Source organism: Poeciliopsis prolifica, unplaced genomic scaffold (assembly GCF_027474105.1).
Source record: "Poeciliopsis prolifica strain line A6 unplaced genomic scaffold, Auburn_PproV2 SCAFFOLD047, whole genome shotgun sequence".
Taxonomy (NCBI): domain Eukaryota; kingdom Metazoa; phylum Chordata; class Actinopteri; order Cyprinodontiformes; family Poeciliidae; genus Poeciliopsis; species Poeciliopsis prolifica.
The window spans coordinates 2,855,281-2,877,698 of NW_026562422.1; the positions used below are offsets into that span (position 1 = coordinate 2,855,281).

General features: G+C 39.3%; 1 protein-coding gene across 3 annotated transcripts in view; it reads left to right on the top strand.

Moving 5' to 3' along the window:
- atrn (attractin) overlaps positions 1–22,418 on the top strand; it is a 121,707-nt gene that overhangs the window by 74,564 nt on the left and 24,725 nt on the right. Inside the window, exon 27 of one of the 3 annotated variants that reach the window (XM_055057049.1) lies at positions 20,835–22,006. The exons of the other annotated variants lie outside the window; for them this stretch is intronic. Within the exon in view, the coding sequence (XP_054913024.1) occupies positions 20,835–20,921 (87 nt within the window). The 3' untranslated portion in view covers positions 20,922–22,006. Of the gene's footprint in view, positions 1–20,834; positions 22,007–22,418 lie in introns of those variants that run through there. 3 annotated transcript variants of the gene reach the window in all.

The window sequence follows — 22,418 nt, forward strand, 5'->3', positions numbered from 1 at the left end:
TTTTTGGTCAGGAACGGTTTTCACATTTTAACCTGCACCTCTTCTGGAGGCCATCTTTGCTCAGACTCTGCAGTGCTTCAAAAATGTTATTCTGTGTTGTTTTTTGATCTCCTGGATAAGTTGCCAGTAAGCAATTTTGGAAGGCTGGCAACTTCTGGGAAAGTTCACCAATGTTTCACGGTTTTTCGCTTTTGTGGAAATTGGCTCTCATTGGGGTTTGTGATGTTTTTCAGACTAATAGATGTGAATCACTTTAACTCCTTTTCCATGGGCTTTAACCACTTCTTTCCCAGTTAACATGAGCCAAATTCTCCATTTGCAGAATCTGTTTCTAGGTAATCCAATAATGTATTAGTTTTTCAGCCTACTTTAAGTTCAGACAGAATGGTTTTATTTGTTTTTTTTCCCTCGACAGATCTGTCAGTAAAGAAGCCTGTGTGTAACATTGAAACAAATACAAGTGGTTAGTCTGTGGTCATTTATCAAATGACTTGGTGAAGAACTAACTTCATAAATGGTTGGATAGGCTATCTTTATTTTTAATTTTTAATTTGCTTCGTTGAAAACATTTAGTTGTGACCAAAAAGCTGCTTTTGCATTGTAATTTGAATTTCTTTCTTGCCTCCACATTCCAAAACTCTTAGCGCCTATTGTCTGGAGATGGGGGAAACTCTTTGACGTCACATTTAAAAACAATTGAAAAAAAATGTAAGCTTTTTATCATGCTGAAAAATTACAGAAAAACTTGCACGACAAAAATTAAGATTAGAGCTTTGATACATGAAACTCGAGTCTCAACTTTCTTTGTTGTTCAATCTCACATCAAGTCATTCACACCATTTTCTTTTACAGTCAGTTGACACATTTTTCACAGAAACAAAATAAGATCTCAACAAACTCTTGACACAATGGTACCTTATATCAATCCCAAGAATCACATCTCAGTGAGTCACGTCAGCTGCATGGGAACTAGGGTAGGTTAGGACAAGAACATTTAATTCTTCTTAACTAAGTTCCCCAGAATGAAAATGTGGCATTTGATCTGATGACAGTCTTTCCATCTTCTTCTTAAGCATCAAGAGATTGAATGAACATCACTTACGGTCTAAGATGAGATGTTTAATTCCTGCAGCAGAAATGTCTCTATTTTTGAAATTGAAATGAAGCCATTTCACTGTCAGGCAGGTGAAGGAAAGCCAAAATGGATGTTTTTATTATTCCAGCAAGCTTCATTATTGCAACAGCTTCATTTTCTGTGCTTTAACAAATTAAGACCAGCTGCGACTTGTTTAGCATGCAATGGTTGACGCAACGATGAGCCGACAGTGCATTTCTGTCGTTTGTTTTAATGAGAGAAAAACATTTAAATGAGGCGTTTTGTTTTATGTCTAATGCTCTTTTTATTGCTATTTGGGATTCATATCTAAAACAAACAATTGTATCTTTCAAACACAGTTTTGAAGCGATCACCTTTGTCCTTGAGCTTTTGGGGGATTTTGTGAATTTGTGAGCGGAAGATTCTTGCGGTGCTTAGAAATGTTAATGAAATGCTTGTTAAGTTGACGTCTGGATGTTTTCAGTACCCATCTCATGGCATTAAGTGCTTTGGCAGTCATTGTAAATGATTTGTACAGCACTCGCATCGTGTCTTTTCAGAATAACTACAACATTTTTGGCCAGAGGGCTAAAAACTTGGCTAAAAGGTCCAATAACAGTGTTGGTATATGAGGCCACTAAGCATTTCAAGCATTTTGAAGAACTGCACTTGGCAGTGAAAAGGTTATATTTAGGCAACTGACTCGAAAGTGAAATTATGAATTTCTAGACGTCGGTCCAATTCACCTGGCTCAGTGAAGGCTGGCTGTGAAGTTTTTTGCTGCACTGCAGATTTGAAGCTTTTATGTGACTTTGTGTAAAGTTGTTTTCAATTGTTCCGATCTGTGATCTCTTGACAGATGGGAACAATGACGACTCTGCTGGTTCACAACACAACATATTGCAGCTTCACAGTTGCAGTTTGTTGAGACTGTGCAGGGATCGCTTACCCGTTCGCCGTTGCAGTGACTTGCTAAAATATTCCCACACTTTTTCATGAAACGTATTCACATTGTTCCCCGCAAAACACAACATCGTACAAAGTATTTTGGGTCGAATTGCTTGTCTACTTAAAATAAGACAAAACTAACTCATAAATGACTTTTCAGCAAGATATAGGAGCTTGTTATAAGTCAATAATTCCTTAATATTGATGAAAGATTGAATTATTTCACTTCCAATATGGAGGAAAATATTTTTACAAATGAAATAATCTCCCAACGGAACTAGTACTTTTTTTTATTATTTATTATTACTCGTACGTTAGTTTTGTCTTCAAGTGCACTAAGATATTTGCACCAGAAACTAAATCAAAAACACTTTGTAGGATTTTGTGGGGGGGGGTTTCAGTGTGTCACACTATAATCCTTCGCAGCGCCTCTTCCTGTTCATTGAAATCAAACTCAATGATAAAAATTCTAGACTGACCACTGAAAGGAGATGAGAATCAAGCTGAATTGTGTAGGAAGGCAACCGCCAGGTCACATCAGGTTTCTTGGAAACCCTCAAACCTCTCACTTAGTTTCTCACTTTACAAAGTGAGCTGCTAAACACTTGCTGCTTGGACTGCAATGCTCAAAAAGCTCCAATCTCAATAGTTGAGCATTAACAAATGAGTTTTTTTCTTGGCCTGTCAGCCAGTTTGACAAACTTTGCTGGCTAAGCTAATCCAAAGTGACATGAAAACCCCAAAATGTCAGATTATTAGCATGGTGAAGAATCCCTTAAACGATGGCAGCATGTAGAGTCATAGCACATTCCCATTAGCGCCATTGCTGCCTTTTGAATAACTGGCCTGCAGGTAGATTGTGTGTGCGTGGGGAGAGTTGTCGGGACGATAGAGATGTGGGGAATGTGTGTGTGTGTGTGTGGCTGTTTGTGCAGGTACACAAGCCATGCCAGTTGAAGCGCCCTTCAGCTGTCACCATGTCCCAAAGTGCTGTCATCACCCTCACCTCTGAAGGTCTCGCAACCTCCACCCCGTACCCACTCCACACTCACTCCATCACAAACCTGCTGTCGTCCAGCCGGGCCCTCTGCTGCCCTAACCTTTACTCAAAATTGGCTCTGGAACTTTAAGGGAATTGGTTGTTCAAGGCAAGAGAGGTCCAAATAAACACTCTCCACTCCCCCAACAGATTGGTTGAGTTTCACTGCCGTTTATTGTACTGCTGATTGAAATGGTGTGTTTTGAAGTATTCAACTACATAATGGAAGAACAAAGAAGTCACCAGTTTTCTCTTTTTTACCAAGTACACTTTATGCCAAGTTGTTATTGTCAGGTGGGATATAATCACTGTCCTTCACTGTGTTATTTGTTTGCCTGTCAACATGATTACTCTGAGACTTCCACGCTGAGTTTAAGGGAAGAGCTGATGACTGTTTTTCTGTGGACGTGGATCATTTTTCTCATCCATCCCCAGTGAAAGATGATGCTCATTGAAAGGTCCTTCTTTTGTTTGGCTAAATTGAAATAATCAGGTGAATGAGTTATCAAGCTCTATTAGGGAAAATGAGATCAGAGGAGTTTCTGTCTCAAGTAAGACATAGAATATATTTCTAAAAAAGTCTGAAAAACCCTATAAAAAGTTCAGTTTCTCTCATGTAAAAAGTTTTATCAAGAAAATGTCACGTGAGAACCTTTTCTACTGTATGCTGTAACCTAGAGTTTATTTTAGTTGAAGCCCGAGCCAAACCTCACCCAAAATTCGGGTCAAAATATTTTGCTTGACGTCGGGCTCAAGCTTGTGTGGCTCGTTTCATAAGCCTGCCAGGGGGAAAACCCCCAACAGAAATTCACAAAATAATGTTGTGTGAATCGACTTACTGTAGTCTCATTGGAGGAGTAGATTGTTTAACCCGTTGAGAACAGAAAGAAAGTGAGGTGCAGAATATCATCAGACTATGGCAATTGAAGCGCGTTGCGCAATAAATGTGCACGGAGCCTCACCCTGTTGCACTCCTGTCAGTCACACATCACAGATAATTTGCACTTGACTGTACTGACACAACAAGCTTACACTTACACTGCCATTTTTAGCAGCATGAGCTGCTAAAACGAAAAGCATGGAAATCTTATAACAACTTGGGTTTACTTTGGGTTTGGACCTGTATTATTGAACTTAAAAAAAACAATTAATTTGAACAACTTTTGAATTAAATTATTATTATAGTCAAGATCACCAAGTGGAGACTAAGACCAGCACTCCATGTTAATATTATGTTCACCAAGCTAGGTGGCAAACGACTGACAAGAAATGGAAACTAATGTCCTACAACATACAGAACATATTGTTTACAGGCATCTAAATTAATATGAATAGATGATATTGACTAAATCTCTTTTGTGAAGAGCAAAGGCTGATTGCTAACATCAGCTAGCTTTGCTTAAACATAGCTCGTCTTTTTTGGTGCTTCATTTCTAAATGACAACAAAAGTTTGACTTAGTCCCCAGCGTCTCTCAAAGCCTGTACGCTTCCTCCTGGATGTTGTTTAGCAAATATATCCTTTATAATTTCTGCTGTTGTATTTCTGAAGCTTTTCTCCCGTACCCAGAAAACCACTGCTCACTTGCTTGGAGTGCGAGTAAAGGGAGCGGGTCTGGGTGACAAAAGCACATACTTAGCAATGAGTCACGTTAAAGCTTGGATTTGAATCGGCACGTTTTGCATCCTGTGAAAGCAAGGATGTTAACAGACACATTGGGAAACAAATCTGCCAATTTTGTAATATTTGCACAGTTGTTTTCTTGAAATAAAATCCTCAATGTCCAAGACTGAGAGAAGATGGAGTCAAAGACCGGTGTCAAATATCTGGATACAATTTCAGCATTCAGGGCAAAAAAAACAGACAAAAAATCTGGCATTTTTCCTCACCAACATACAGCATCCAGGAGTAAGATGCTGCAACGTTATTATTATTATTTCTAAGCCAGGACAGGATTACACCAAGGGCAAATGAAGATCATTAAGTCTGCACAAAGGTGTTTGCATCACATTCGGATTGTGCCCCGGATTACGTCTCCTCCAGAAAGTGGGTATTTTATCTGAAGAATCCTGAGCAGAAAACAAGGCAGCTAATTAATGTAGTCACTTCCTCCAATCAGAATTGCAAATGTAACTGTGACACAAAATGTGTCACAGTTACATTTGCAATTTTTTTTAAACATGAGTTACATAACAAGACCCTCTGTCACAGATGTCAGGTCGAATTGGGACTTGGACACCTAAAGAAGTATTTTTTATTTATTTTTTTGGCATCCATGTCCGCCTCGCTCTACACCCACTTACAGCAGTGAAGAGAGAATATGGTTTTTATCTTGGCATAAAAAAGAACAATGTTTGGTCATAAAATTTAACAGCCTTTTTTCAGAGCTTTGTGATTGACCTACATCTGCAGACGAGGGAAGCAGATACCGTTCTGCTCCTTGCTCTTATTCACATATTTGCCTCTTATGTTTCATGTAGTATTGTGAAATGAATGATTTAAAAAGACATATTCTCTACTTCATGATCACCTTTGACGGATTTTTCATGCAGCTGATGATGGATACTTGGGTTGATCCTTTTTCCAACATCCCAGTGAATTGACCTTAATAATTCTGCTACAACTGAGGCACAGTGAACGTTTCTACGATTACTGGTCTCCTCACCAAAGTAGAATTTCATGCCAGAACTAAACATGGAATAACTTTTTTTGGCCATCAGACTCAAAATCACATTTATGTCTACCATGAGTTCCTTGATGCACACCAGGACGTAATTCTGTACTTCTTCTTCTCCTTAAGGTCCATGAAGGATGTATTGTAGTCACCACTCCAGAGATGCACAGTGTTCTGAAATTCACTTTGGTTTGTGTGACACCTCAGATCTCTTTTAGTGTGTTTTTACAACAAGGTAGTCGCAGGGTTTAACTTGTGCTGGGGGCTAGAGTAATTTCTTAGCATGTTCTGTAAGTAATAAAACTATAAAACCTTCCCATAATTAGACCCAGCTATGTGCTATGGCTTTGTGTTGTTAGAAATATCTCATCCATCAAAGGTTTCTCTATCACTTTAAACTGGTACTTTTTGTGGCGATGGTTTTAGCTGCACAAATTGGATTATTTATCTCTGTGTCCATGCCGGCAGATGCCTTAATTGCACCATCGTAATTAATGAATGCCGTTTTGAGCAACAAATTTTTGAATGCATCGTCGTCCCGACCGGCTAATCTTGATTTATTCATGCCGCTTTAAACTCTGGGAGTTCTTAACGAGGCTCTCTCAACATTTTGATCGGTTGTTTGTGGTAGAATGGCATTAATTGATCGTTGCAAGGTACTAGCGCCAGTTTAGTTATTCGGTGGAGAAAGTAAACTTTCTGAAGGTCTTTTATCAAAAAATAAATAAATTGCTGTCATCATGGAAACCATGAGATCTGAAACAGCACATTCGTCGCTGTGGTGGTATTGTCGATGAAGGAAGTGGTTGGAGCGTTGAAGTTCTTAAAATTTCAACGCAGAGGCCCTGCAAATTTCTCTTTGTGATGAACAATTGGGGGTCAGAGTTCAAAACACAATGTACAGAATTTTTCTTCTTCTTAGAAAACAAGTTGGTGTGTTACTGCCACCTTTTTGTTGTAACAATTCATTACAGCCAGTGTCTATAATTTATAGTTGGAAGGTAATATATTCAAAAAAGGAGCGTTCGCCGTTAAAGGTGCAGTATTACATAAAATTGACTTTTTTGAGCTTTACATCATGTTATAATGTTATTCCCTCCTGGAGTGTTGTCTTGATTCTTCTGTGCATGTTTGAGAAATCCTTTAATCTCCTGTAGCAGCAGCTGGGCAAAGCTCCGCCTAAAAGATGCTGTTTCCAAGCTTCTCCCTCATGTCGCAGCTCCTTCCCCGTCACTCCCCCATTCAGCTCCTTCAGACTAGCCAGCAGCAATTAGCAAACACCTGGTGGAACTGAGCATCTACTGAGTTGATTATTTGAGCTACTTCTCAGTAAAATGCTGGTAAAAATGTTTTTAGAGCCTTAATAGAGGAGCCATGTTGTGATGACTTCCTGACTCCTTGCGGAGTTTCAGCAAGAGCAGCAGTTTTTAAAGAGACAGGGGCCCAATTTCAAGGAGTTAAATTATGAAGTCAAATTTCTGTAAAGTCATATTTAACATATACAGCATTTTTATAACAATTGAAGTTAACATTGTTACTTGATTGTGCTATAAAATTGTGCTCTGTGCTTGGAAAACACATACTGCCCCTTTAAAGTAATCATGAATTTTGTTTTTATATAATTGAACTAACTACAACCAATAGTCGACATTTGTTCAGATACGTTCAGCAAGCTTTTCTGTATTCCTCCTTTTTTTATTGACAGCTTTTGTCGTTGATATTTTGATCAAAAATAACATTTTAAGGTGGAATTTATATCTATTTTCACAGCACATTTTTAAGCAAATTGTAAACTTTCGCCTATTTTATTAAGCTTTGAAAATCCTCTCATAGCTGCAGCCCTGGAATTGGCCTGAAGAGCAACTTTGATTTGATTTGCAGGTTTGGGTCGGCGCCTTTCTTTCCAAACTGCTACTGATGACACCGCGTGGGAACCGATTTTCGAACAACGAAAAATCCACATTCAGCGTATAAAATCCTCACTTAACTGATGCAAACAGAAAGCCGGTCGTGTTCGAGGTCAAGTGTCTTAGTCGAAGCTTTTTTTTTCCCTCCCAAGTTCGTTCTGATCTCTCCAGTTCCTACTTCTGGCGTAGGTCTGGCATTCATCCTCGATTCCTCCAAGTTGCGCATTACTTGCGTCAGACTTACAGTGACACACATTTGCATCTACTTATGCCCTTATTCATCCCTCTTAAGGCCCTGTGCCGTGGGAAACCGAGGTGATTTCATATTGTGCGGTTATTGCAGAGTCGCCGGAGTTTAGGGGTTTTAGCCCTAAGACTTGTTCTCACTAGTTGCTTTTTAATTTTTGTAAAATGAGTCCAAGCTCATTGTTCTGTGACAGTTTTTTGTTTTTTTCTAGAAAAACTGCGAGCAGCCGTTGTAAAAAGCAAAAGTAAGCTCTTAAAGAGAGGCTTAGGAATTGAACACATTGTTAAAGTTATCCCCAGGGATGCTACTTTTAAAGTAAAATTCTGTTTTCATTGGTGAAATTATTCAAGTTTATAGAAGAAAGTTGAATATTGGATTTATTATGACCATTTTGGTTCCATTTAAACTATTTTCCACGGCTGACTCTGAACTGCTTTGGGCTTTTCAGGCTGGATGTGCCTAGAAACCACTAAAACATTAATGCTGTATAATAAAGCATGGCAATTGAATGATTAAAACTTTAAATCCAAATATTTATCTTTTATAAAAGCTCATATTCAGTCCCTTTTTCAATCTGATAGAAATTTAATTTAAAATACAAAAAAAAAAAAAAAAAAACCTGCATGCCAACAAACCGCCATACATTTTTACAAACCCACTTAGCTATTTAAATATTTTGTAATGTTTTTCTTATCATATATCGAAGTGATATCACTTCCGATTTCATTGTGAGGTGTCGTATCAGTCCGATACACAAACAGAGCACTGAATTGACTTAAAATGTCCACATTTTTAAAAACAGACATACATGTACTGCTTACAAATTTATTTGCCAACTCTGCACATCTACACCAGTAACTTAAAAAGCTTGGTCAAGCATGTAAAAACAACTTTGCTTTGTTCAGTCAGAGCCATTAGGAGTAAAATAATGAACAATGCGTCAGACGTGTAATCTCCAGCTGTTTTTTATGTTGGACGCTCTTGACGCGTCAAACGCTTAAAACTCTCCAAACGTTTCAAATGTCGCCGCGCGAGACACTCAAAACGCGCCACAATGGCCCTCGACGCGACTCCACATAGACTCTGGATGAAAACAGACGCGCCTGACGCTCTAAACACTTTTGGTGTGAATGCAGCATTGTGCAGATGTTCAGGATTTCATCAATACATACTGTATTTTCTGTATAAATAAAGGGAAACTCTAAAAGTGGAGTTTCTTTTTTTTTTTTTTACTAAATAAACAATTCGTAGCCCACCTGTTAGCTTCGGGGTATTTTTTTTCCACCATGTTTGCCATGCATCTGTTTCTCTGTGTTTGTGTGTGTGCCTCTGTACTGTTGAGGCCTAATCAAAGCCTCCCTTTGAGACATGACAGTTCCTTTGAAGGAGACAGCGGCTGCCAGATGGCATTAGACCGGCCATGCTGCAGCAGCCGTTTAATGTCGCCGAAGACGGCGGACCCTTCAGTCAGAGATGAGCCGCGTCACAGCCTGAGCCGCTCGCTCGGCGCTGGAAGCTTCTCATTCCTGCCGCAGCGTTGTTGGTCAGCATGGGCGACATTCACCTTCCTAACCTCTCTTCTTTTAAACATTGTATTTCCTCTTACCCCGACAAGTCTGCCACGAGGAGAAACTAAGTGATAAAATGAGAAATGTCACGTTCGCTTATCGCCGGCCAGCAGCGGTAAGAACACAGACAGGTTTCAGGCACAGCTTACGGAGGCCTGTAAGCTTCCTAATTAAAGCGGAGATCCAACAGAAGCGGCTTGCGAATGGGAGAGGGGGAGCAATGCATCATGATGCAAAATACTGTAACAATGGACCAACTTCCTTTGCCTGGCGGGCAGACCGTCTTCAGTCGCTTGATTACAGAGGAGATTTCAGGCCAGAATGTGGCTGAAAGGGTAAAATTTCACCTGTAATAGTTGAGACACATGTGTCTGACTGTTGAAGGGGAGTTTCTATAAATGAGACGGTGTTGGATCTTTCACACAATTTGTCATGTTACAACTTGAAATTCTAATGTGTTTGACTAAAAACACATTAGAGTGTTTATGAGGTACACTCAGTTAAAGTAGCACACAGTGAAGCTCGCGTTGAGCTGATGCTTCCCGGTCGTTCGGCAAAGACACAAAATGAATCCAAATGTTGGCCGTCAATTTAAAAAAATAAAGGCCGGTCAAATCTTTATTTTTGTAGTTTCCTTAGTTTTGGTACTTTCTGCGCATGCATACGTTCTAGAGCCGTATGTGTGCTGACGTTCAGTTTTCAGTTACAAAACGGAGAACGGCTTTTACGTCATTTTTTTTAATCAATTTTTGGGCACTTTTAAATCGATTCTGAATCGTCACAAATGAAAATCTTGGTTCTTGTGTGAATCTTTTCTTTTTATGTTTTTATGATTGGTTAATGTCTAAGCCTGTTCTGCTGGAAATTAAATCTCTTCTCCAGTTTTAAGTCTTTTACAACATCCAACAGATCTTCTTTTTAGGACTCTCCAGCATTTACCTCCATCCCATACTTCTCTCCAGTCTGACTGTCTTCCCTGCCTCTGCTGATGTGATCGTAATGCAACAAAATCCCCCCAAAAAAGTGGAGAACAAATATTTTTCCAAGGTGCTGTATTCCTATGAGGATGTCACGTCTTTCTCTGAAACATCCTTTTGAAGGAGCGTGAACGTATCCAGCATCGATAGTTGTTCTAAAGCGGCTATAAATCTCCTGTAACTTGACATGCACAAGCCTGTTTTGCACCCCGAGGTATCTGCAGAAATACAGATCGGTACAATGCCCCTGACGATTGTTGCCATGCCGTACATGATGCACCGTATTGTAGATTCTTTCCATTAGCGGCCGGGGAAAGGCAGGGAACTGCAGGGATGTCTCTTGATACCTTCATTTATTTATTACCCCATTAAGCTGCCCTCTTCATCCCCCTTTCTCCTTACAAACACCTCCCTCCTTGCTGCCTTCGCCAGGCCATAAATATGAATGACAGCCATAGTATCATGGCTCAGCCACCTTTTTAAAGGATATCACCTATTATGCCATAAAATAGGTGGAAAGCTGTTTAATGAGCTGTGATGTGTAAACCAAACTTTTCTTTTATGTTTTTATTCCCTCTCCCAACCTAATCAAATGTTTAATGGTGAAAGGTATAAGGTGGTAATAAAGTGACATGCAGAAGAAGAAGAAGTCGTCCTCGCCCTGGAGAAGAAAAAAAAAATCTCCCTTTGAACATGAGCACATTCCCCCTGCCAGGAACACAGGCCCCCATTTCACTTCTCCCTTTGATGATTGTGTGAAGGAAGGTCCACACATAAAAGTTTTCTGAAGAATGGAAGCAGATCAGAGGAAAGATCTGAGACCCTAACAAGACAGGCTGCAGTGAAATAGTGGCGCTCTCTGACGTAAGAACTGTCACTCGCTGGTTTTGAGCAAATACACCTCTGGATACCTCTTTTTTATTTTCTCCGTTTAATCGTCTCTGTAAACATCAGAGGGAGGCTTTTGAATTGGGCAATTTTACTTAGACTTGTTTTCTCTTTACCGATAACATTTGAAAACCATTCAAAGAGCCATCGTCTTCTGGTCGCTACCTCCAGGCATCCTAGAGGTGACTGTCAAAACTGATGTCATAAGGTGGGTTTGATAAAATTGTTAGAGTGATGAAAAATTTAAGAAAAAAAAACCATTGAAGATGGAAAAAAATAACTACTGATGAAGACTGGACTGAAAGGACGCTTAGTCGACATTAAACAAGATCATATTGTACTGAAGGCTTAAGACTGACATAGTGTCATAAACATGATATAACACCTGCTACAAACATGTAGTCTTCATGAATGTTTATGACTGATGTCATGAAGTGTCATTCAGTAAATGACGCTTTTAATGCAAAGTTGGCACTTTTAGAAGTCTGCTGGTGCAAGTTTTAGTACAACTTTGCATTTAAAGTTTCCTTCTTTACCGAATAATGAAAAGTTGACCCTTTTTTTTATTGTTTTTGTTTCAGTGCAGCTTTGCATTACGTCTCATTATTTAGTGAATGACGCTTCATGACAACAGCCATAAACATTCATAAATACTTCTTCATATTCATAACAGGTGTCATGTTATGTTTGACAGTGGCATGTCAATCTAATGCACAACCCTTCAAATAAAGTGTTACACATATTTGTAAATTTTGGATATGATACCATTTGTTTTGTTAGATATTTGTATTTAATTGACTAGTTGTGTGTGTGTGTGTGTGTGTGTGTGTGTGTGTGTGCGTGCGTGTGTGGGTGTGTTTTCTGGTGTATTCAATATTTATTTTAATACTAAACTTCTTAAAACCCTTTATTTGCCATGAAGTCACCTATTGAATTACATGTAAGCATTTTGAGGGTGACAGTTAAGGTCTGAAGTGTTTTTACTTAACCCCATAATTGTTACATATAAATGCATCATATGTACATATTGCAAATACAGAAGTTCGAGTTCTTGTCAGAATCGTCTTGCAACATTTCTATTATAAAATGGAACATTTGTTTTCATTAAAATTTTCCGAAGGTCAAAATTGAAAAACCCCCCTCCGGTTTAATCCCTGCGACAAACATGAGCGTAAAGCACAGTCTATGTTAACAATGACAGTTTAAAGTAATATCTGTCTTGAAAATGTCCCCCAACCTATCCAACTGGAAAATTGGAAATCCAATTGAAACCGTTTGACTGGTGGTGGTCTAATTGCGCCGCACCTCGTCTTAGACCTTTGGTTGTGGTCTGATCCTCAAGGTGAGGATGAATCAAAACTGGCAGTAAAGTTGTTAAGCAGTCTCGCGGCTGTGCCCTTGTGTTCACGCCCTTGGCCACCGCAAACTGCTGACCCACCTGTATTTTATCTTGCAGGTGACAGTGTCACCTAGCCCTCATGTCTCGTCCCGTTTTTCTTCACCGTCTTTCTCTTCTGCCCCTTGGTCCATCCACTTCCTTGTTGTTGGATGAAACTGTGTGACCTCTAACCTGTGCCATGGCTGCCCCTGTCAAAAGTTTTTCCAATTCTGACTGCTCCTGCTGCTCCTAAGCTACAACTACATGAGTGTGTGCCATGTTCAGAAATCTCCTCAGAGTTATGCACCAGTGTGTGCACCATTACCAACAAACCAACCATTGAATCTGTTTTAGATAAAGGCAACTAAAGCTGCTGTCACACCTGTACACTTAAGGCGTTTGTGTTCAGTGGATCAAAATGAGAAAGTGCCAGGTGTTTTACACTGGAGGTGATCAAATGTACATGTTACTCATTAAACATTCACATTAAACCATAAGTCTGCTTTAGCATTGTTAGCAGCTGAAGGTTAGCCAGCCATGGTATGGCTTAATGGCCTGTTTCTCATTTGTCATTTATTTTAATCTCTTTTCCTACAAAGTGCCTAAAATGCTCCGAGAGAAACAGTTTCTCTCTTTTTGTAACCGAGTACTAGCAGCAGCCTAATAATTAGCCTTAGCTAGCACATAATGTGGGGAATTCAAGGTCTACTTCATTCTACTCTTCAAAATAAGAGTCTTGAGCAGATTTAGGGTGTTGACCTGTAAGCACACACACTAAGATATGGCGCACATAAACCCTAACACTTCACTGGACGAAGGTATTTGCGTAGCTGTCCGTGAATAGTCATGACCCTCGCTAAAAACACTTAATTTTATTAGTTCAAACACCAAATATACCTGACCGTGCATTAAAACAAACAGTGGATACCATTTTATATCTAGTGCAGAAGCCAAGATGTTTTGTCTTCAATATCTCCCTATTGGAGGCTTAGCCAATCACTGACGAGAAAAAAAGTGTGGCGTTTCTGGATTGGCTGCTTTCAAACACCAGCTCATCGAGGGTTAAGTAGCATTTCCACAGGTATTTTTTCCCACATGCTATCTGAAAAATTCAGAATTCTCAAGTTTTCCACAAATAATGTGCTGTCACATTTCACCCCAAAAAATGCAAATATGTTTATCCAGGAATACTAAACCACAAAAACACTGCGGTGTTCACTTTATCCAATAGTGCCGCAAAAACATTTAAGAACGTAAATAAAACTAAAGAAGATGTCTGACGTACGGAGAAACTAATGGCTTTGCACATCTTTAGTTGTGGATTTTTACATTTTTACTCAAGTTAAAACTGGGGTATGTAACTTTTTTAAGAATTATGTTTTTTACACATTAAAACTGTCAGGATGTTGTGACAGTTCAGTATGAGACGGATAATGTGGTGAAAGTTTGAGCAAATATGCAAAACCAGCCCCCCTCAAAAAACTAACTTTTTACAAAAGTTATTGTCCAGATTTCCTACACCTCCATCTGCAGTGCAATGGCTCAGCATTGTAAGAACATTTTTGAGGGTAGAAGATAAATTCACTAACATTAATTTAGAAAGATGGGTAAAATATTCCTTTTTTGCCCATCTCCATTCTCATAAAAAAAAAAACTTTGTTTCTTCTTTCTGTCCTCAAGTTTGGATGGTGTTTTTACAAAACGTCTGAGAAATTCTGTAAGTTCTGCAAGATTTATATTATGTAAGCAACTTTGCATAATTTCTTTATAAACAACTTTCTTTTTTCAAAAAAGCTTTCTCGGCTTCAATTAGGCCATTAAACGTTAGATTCACAAAGTAAACATTACTGGCAATTTAAAAAACACTACATTTTCCCTCATTCTCTGTTCCAAAAAAAAAAAAGAGGAAAAAGCCACTTGAGCAAATGTAGTTTGTTGCAGAGGCCCACACATTTAGCAGCGTATCTGCATGCAGCGCTGTAAATCAAGCCTTCAGCAGATGGTTCTGTGTGCAGGGGCAGCAGAGTGGGAGAGGCATCCCCAACAGCAAGCAGGGACCCAGAACACACACACCCCCACACACACACACACACACACACACACACACACACACACACATGGTCTCCACGTTAGATCGGACCTCAGCGTTGTCCACCATGGCGACCCGTCCGCCGTAGGGTAATTGGCTGGATGCGAACGGCCAGGAAAGGAAAGGGCGAGGAAACCTCTTTTCCCGTTTGCATTGCAGCTGTTACCCTCCCATTCAGAGCACTTCTCCATGATGCTCTGTAATACCTAATCATTTCAGAGTCATTGGAGTGCTTCACGAATTTCAGTCTCATCGGTTCTTCCTGCCAAAAGTGTTAAACGACCCAATCAAGGGAGCGAGTTAGTCTGTAAGGCTCCCCCGGCTGCTTTAATACAGTCTGAGCTCGCCGTTCCACGTTTTTACATATCGTGATGAAAGCCAAGATTACACACACAAAACAAAGCAACAAACCGCTAACAGTTAAGGGAGCGAGGGGACAGAACACCGGAATGTGATGCTTGCATTACTTATCTCCTGCTTTCACAAAAAGAAACGTCAACAAAATGTTATTACGGCTGAGATGTCATTACATGGCACTTTTCTCTTTTTTTAACTGCATAAACACAAATTCTATCAAAGGAACTGGAATGTTAGCATTTCTTTTATACTTGCAATATGGTGGAAAACATTTTTTGTTTAAAAATGGTGGAGGGGAATATTTTATTCCAAACTGTGATGATAAAATAAATCAGTTCTGGATGAGGATTATTCTCATGGATGTGACCTCAGGCTGCGTTCTGATTCCCACCTTGCTTTTCTTGCTTGCTTTTATTTTGTTTCTTTTGCACAGAAAGGTTTGTCTGTAGTTTTATTACTGCATAGCTGCACAGTTAATAAATTAATTCACTTATGGATGCATTGGTTTGTCACTCTGCTTTTTGTGCTGCGGTTAGAATAGAAATTTAAAAAACAGGAATTTCACCTCCTTATGCCAATTTTTGGCGTGAATAAGTCTTGACTTGCCCAAGGCTTTTCTAAAAATACAAATAAAAGGATTGCAGAACAATACTAGGCAAAATCTAAAGTTTTTAAAAAGCAAGATTTACCAAAAAGGTAAATCTGTTGAGCTAACGTTTGGGTCACCTGAGGTCACCAGATCTCATAATGGCAAGCAGTAGATCGCTGAGACAATTGCATTTACTGAATAGTAATGGCAGTAAATTTTATTTGGACATCCCTTAGTCTAATCAGTTCAGTACAGTTTATTCATCTCAGTAGCTGTGTTTCTGTTACAAATAAGAGCGACACTTTGTCAATATTCTGCCAATGTCGAAAAAGAAAATGCAATTTTGCAATTGCGGGATTTCTACGCCATCATCATCCTACCACTTCCTGTCGTTCTCTTGGTCTTTTCTGCCGTTGGTTACATCCAGTTGTTGATCGTGTGACTCGTGGGAAGCAAAAACAAAGTGTTTGTAATTTTACAAAATACACAAATTTTGATATGGCCCAAAAAAAATCCCCTTATCCTAACACAAAAAACTTCTGACTGAAAAATGTGAGTTTTCTTCTCCTTTTTTTTCTGAAATGTAAGCAAACACATTTTTGTAATTGCACAATTGTATGATCGGTGAAAATGCAGCTAGCGACGTTGAGGTCATCTGCTTCCCCAGGGGGAATGAATGTCTTTCCTGTAATTATGAAACATTAATATAAGCAACTGATGAACTTTCTTTCAATAGCTTCTCCTTCAGTAGCAGTCAACTCATTTCACTAGAAAGAGAACATGGAGTGTAGTCAAGACAAAGCAGCTATAGTGCGGCCACTTGTTGTACACTGGAGCTGAATCTCATTCCGGCGCTGGCAGACTTGTTGGATTCATTTCAGCTGTCAGGGATGTCAGGGAGATCCGGGCGTCGTCTTTCCAACCGGTCCGGGGGATTGCTTTATCCACCTCGGAGAGGGAGATCACTCGCTTTGTCTCGCTCTTCCACGGAGTGCAATTAAACGAGAGGAAGCCGGCTATATCCCCCACGGCTCCTGGGGGTCTCTCTCAGCTGGAGCCGGGAGATGGATCGCTCAAGGTGACCCCAGGCAGGCACTTTGAATCCCCCCACCGCCCCCCCGCTCTTTCTCTCCACCCTGCTCTCATACCAGCGCTCCCCACACTTATTTATTCTGCTCTTTCGTTTTTTTGCGCACTGCCAGTCCCTCAGGCATTAAACTTTAGAGCCGCCATCAGCAGCTTCTTGCTTGAGAGCCCCCCACTCCCCCTCTGTTCTGTTTCCCCCCGCTGCCGCACAACCCGCTGTTTCTCACCGAGCGCATGACGCAGAAATGGACCGGAGCTGTGCTGCTAATGGGCGCTAATCATACTTAATTACCAGTGACTACAATAACATCTCTAGGCCTATATTAAGTGAAAACCTCTCCATTACTTTTGCCCTTAACCATGAAACTTTCACCATATTGTTGGAAGGTGGATAAGCGCCCTCTTGAAACATAAATTCTGTGAAGCAAAACTTCTCTTACTGACAAGTGTTAAAATGTTCAAACCAGTCTAAACTCATTCAAACAAAAAAAAAAAGCTTAAATCTGCCCCCTATTTAGAGTTTATGACTAATTGCTGATCTGTGGAAGCAGTAGTGGCTGCTGCAGATCACAAGATCGGTTTGAGACCCTCAATTTATCATCCGGCATTGTTCTCGATTTAACAATCCTAAACAGTTGACCATAGTCGGTATATAAATGAAGACTTTCCCCTATTTTAGAAGCACAACTCTGTCAAAGTTTGTCAATAATTATACATTTTATTCCTCCTGTAAAAAAAACTTTAAATGAGAGAGTGTTAAAAACAGATCTTTGGAATTAGAATAGCTCGTTGCCTTTGACTAAATAAAAGAGAAGGACATACTTTAGTCTTCTGGACTAAAATAACCTCAGAATATTCTTTTGAATAACTATTTGCCCCCACATGCTTAATTGCTTTGTGTAAGCAGAACTTTGGCAGGCGTTTCCTTGAGAGCCTGTGTGTTTCCAATTAGAAGGTTCCACCAGCTTGATCAGGCACAGTGCACTGTTCTCCATTAGTCCTGCTGCAATTCAGAATAAAAAAAAAATATATATTGTTAGGCCCAAATTCAACATGTGCTTCAGATGGAAAATTCAGCATCACGTTTCAGTTATTTTCCTGGAAAATCTTTCATTTTAAATGAGTATCGTTTCCAATTTTGTATCAATTGTACAAGATGGGAGCGAAATGCAGCGTGTGAGAGGACTCTGTCAGAGTGTCGGCTCAATACAGCTCCTTCAGAAGAAGTGCAGAAATATTTCCTAGACAGACTTGGAGAACTTGCCTCTTGACAGGCTGCTGAGAGAAATGTTGCCATGAGAAACTGATTTCTTCTTGATCTATTCTCCTCCCGCCGCAGAAAACCAATTCTGGCAGATGACCTTCAGAGAGGCAAAACAGAGAACCCTGAATAATAATTAGGGTCAGGAATTTAACCCATTAAATTTCATTTGTTACATAGATTTTAACACCTTACAAATTCTATCCCAATTTTTTTATAATTTCTTTTGCATACAAAGATTGTGGAACTTTTGTGTCCGCATGTTTCTGGTACATCTGTAAATCTGATGCAGAAAACAAGCCGCTTCTCTTGGCTGGCTCGGGGCTATTTTTGCTCAAAGCCAATCTGATTGGACACTGGTAAAGACTGTGAAGCTATTCAAACATTTAAAAAAAATCATCTCTCATCAGTGTTAACATCCACAACCCATATTTTTATATTTTTCCCAAAGACGCTCCATGAATGATCAGGAGTTCCTGGAACACCTGAAAGTTGAATGAGTATCACACTTTCCACCATTCTGGAGGTTTAATAACCCAAATACCGGAATGATACCAATAAATATTCATTTAATAGCAGCAAAATCTTTTTTGTTTTTTTATTGAAAGTATAGCCTACTTTTTTGTTGAGGTATGGTTTTGTATTAAAATGCCACTTATGTCAATTAATTAATCATAGACCCTGCAATTAACTTGATTGACAATTTTAGCAGCGTCCACCACTTATAGCAATAATCTAAATATGAAATCACAAAGTTTTATTTCTCTTAATCCTAAGATCAGGTGACAAATGTATAAGAAATCAATGTGACTCGTGGGCTAGCAGAGTCGCCTTGCTTTCTGTCGCCAGGGTAATCAGTTGCTGTACTGCTCAATGGGTAGTTTGCACATCATAGTTTATTTGTATGTCAAATTTATGCAACAAAGCAGTTCAAGGTGCTTCACATTATAAAAACACAAATGAAGTGAATCCAGATCATCTGTACACCAAGTCGGCAGCATCAATCAGCTTCCTCCCGCTAAGCTTTGCAAGGCCCCTGTAGATTCACATGAGCATTGTTTGAAATTCTGCGAGCAGCGCCTTCCATCTCCTCCTCCCTCCTGAGGTCAGCGTTTGCTGCGCCATCGCTCTGAACAAAAGGCCTACTTCTGAGGTGATCAATCCTGATGTAAGAGGTAAGGAGAGAGGAGTTGGGATGATGACAGTGAGGGAGTGCAGAAGAGCGAAAGACGGCCCTGAAGGTCACACACAAAGGAAACTGACTATGCTTTCTGAAAAGATGCATTCTACATAGCTTCTTTTTTTGAAATAGCAGCCTCTGCGTATTCACTCTAACTATCCTTGTGTCTGATAAGAAGTGGATTCATTAAGCTGTGACAGAAAAAGGAATTAGAAGCCATTGGCGTACTGGCATACTGCCTCCAAAAGCATTATGAAGGTCTCTTTACGCTCATCGCTGATGCTTTACAAAACCGGTGTGTTTCTTTTCCTCACCCACTGTATCAAAGATGGTAAATAAATGATCAAGGATGGTTTCAGTTCGTTGACCTTCTTTGGGACTTCATACCAAATATTTGCCTCAAGGCAGAGCAATATAGTGAGAAACTGCAATTTTTACTTAGACATGGACTGGTTTTCTCATAGGAAGGGGAAAAAACAGTAAGACAAGAAAAATGTCATGGATCGAATCTTAATTTGGACCAAGCTTGATCGCCACCCAAGTTGTATGACTTTGGTAGTTTCTTAATTGTGATCAATAGTTGAAGGAATGAGTGTGAGCTTTAATGGAAGCGACGGCCCTTCCTCTAGTTTGGATTTGTTTTTAGCTCCAGTGATTTGAGGGAGTCGACAGGAAAGCGGGTCGTGAGAGAAGGGAAAGGTCAACAGGCCTCTGCACCACCGCCACACCCCAGCTTTTTCAAACTGAATCTACCTTTAGATTATATGATTTTCTACCATCTTAGAAAGAAAATATTTCTTTGTGATCGAAATTTCTCCATTGGTGATAAAGACCCAACCGGTACCAGCGACGCCCTGTCCTGAACAGGGATCAGGTATTTTCTTGTAAACCATTCATCTGTTTCTCATCTTTTGTCCTGCTATCAATGCTTCCACCGCTGTTTCCTTTCCTTCATCCCAACTCTGCCTTTTCTCAGCATCTGACTGCAATAATTATCACACGAAGACCTGCAACCCGCCGTCCGTTTACTGTTGGGCTGATCTGTCACTCAAATCTGTTTGAAGCCATTCTGGTGCAGTCTGCCATCTTTGATCATGCAGTGTGACTGAAGGTACTGTGATGTCAAGCTTACACAGTATGACATGTTCAAGTCCTGTAGGTTTTTTTGAAATCGCACAGCGTACTGGGCTTTAAATACTCGGGGGCGTTTGCCTTTTCAAATGTAAGATGAGATTTCGGAATCTAGGGTGATTGAGGATTTAGGGATAAATACGGGTAATTATTTTATTAAATATAAAACCGTAGGAAGAACATTCATTTTTGACTGAATGAAGTACATTTAACATAAACTCGGAAGTTTGACCTGGAAAATCTCTTTCCTCTGCTTATTTTTTTTTCTCCGCATCTATAAGACAAACCCTTTCCTGTCAAAGTCTCCTCTTTCTTAATTTTGATGGCACTACGCTGGCGAATTGACTTGCTTTGTTTAAGCCACTCAGCCTGACATCCTTTCCTTTACATCTCATCCATGTTTTATCGTTTTTTTCTCAGATCGTCTCCATTCAGCCCTCCTACTCGTCGTGTTCACCTCTCCCTGATGCCCAAGAGATCTTCTCTGAAATGTCAGCTCCTGGCTAACGCCACCACCCTTGAGACTATTTTTGCCAGATCTATCAAAACCCCCTCAGTTATTTACCATGTCCACATATTCTAATATCCAAATCAAAATGTTTCAAAGCCTTTCTTGATTACTTTATTTTCGTAAACTCTTTTAATTAACTCCTCATTGTCAAAAAAATGGATATTTACCACATTTTGTTGGAACAGAAACTTAATGACTATGTGATTGTGTCTGCCTTTTTCTGTCTTTACAGTCCAAAAATTCTTGGACCCCAGCTAATGTTTTTGTCTTCTTCGTTAGGAAGACAAAAAACATCTGGACACCTTTTATTAAAGAGGTGTCCAGATTTTTTTTATATTCATTGTATATCTGTACAGTGATATTATATTCAATGTATTTTATTATTCATAAGATATGTCTTACAGAATATAAGTTTTCTCACTTCTGTGTATTATGATTTTTTGTCTTGGGTTTGGCTGAAGTTAGTTCTGTTGCTTGATTGATCTTTTATTCACCAGCTCAATTTTCCCTTTTGCCAATTGGTACCAGTATTTTGTGACTACCTGCTGCCATGTTTCTGTCTACATTTTTACCCATAATTAAAACCATTTCTATGTTTTCTGGTTACGAACTTTCATCAATCACGGGCATTAATTTTTGTAATGAACTTTTTTAATAGCACTTACATCAATATAATTTACCTTAAATTTCTCCCTGTTTCTTTCCATTTTGGGTCAAAGTCTTATGTGGACCAGAAAGTGAGAGATTAAAACCCTTGATCAAACCAAAATGACTTGGCTAACTCCTGCTGGAGCACATCATTTATTGGTGTCATAAATATTACTTGTAGGTTTCTTGAATTGATATGAAGCAAATTTATGCCAGATGGAAATTGTAACCAATGGTCATTCCCAAATGTCTTGAGAAAATCTCACAGCTAAGAAAGTTGAGTGTTAAATGAACAAATTCTACAAAGTAGAACTGCACAAATTGCCAAAGGGGTAAATTAACCGGAGCCCAATTTAGCACAAATGCTTTTTTTGACATGCATATCTATATTTTTTTACTTTTGAAAGTATCATTAAAGATATACATTTTATTATTCTGTCTTCCAGAAGTGTTCATTTTGTTTTCACCCACTGTGAGCTGTCATGGTGGAGTTATTCTTTTATGCATAATTGGTTAAAAAAAGAAACATAAAGAGACCTGGTGAAAACCAGTTTCTTGTTCTACACTTTTTTAATGGCACTTAAATCAATATAAGCTAATGGGGATGCGATTGCTTGTTCAGGATTTCCCCCAGAAAACTTGCTGAGCCCGTTACTAGTGGTGCTGGGGCAGTCATCCAGCCAGCAGCCATGTTTTTGAGTTAAAAAATGTTGACAGGAGATTTGAAAATATCACTTGACAGTTATGCATTCCTGGAAGGCTGGGATATTAATACCTAAATGCCAACAATAAACTCTTAAAAGAAGGCGATGATAAAAAAAACCCAACTAAAATAAATACACAAT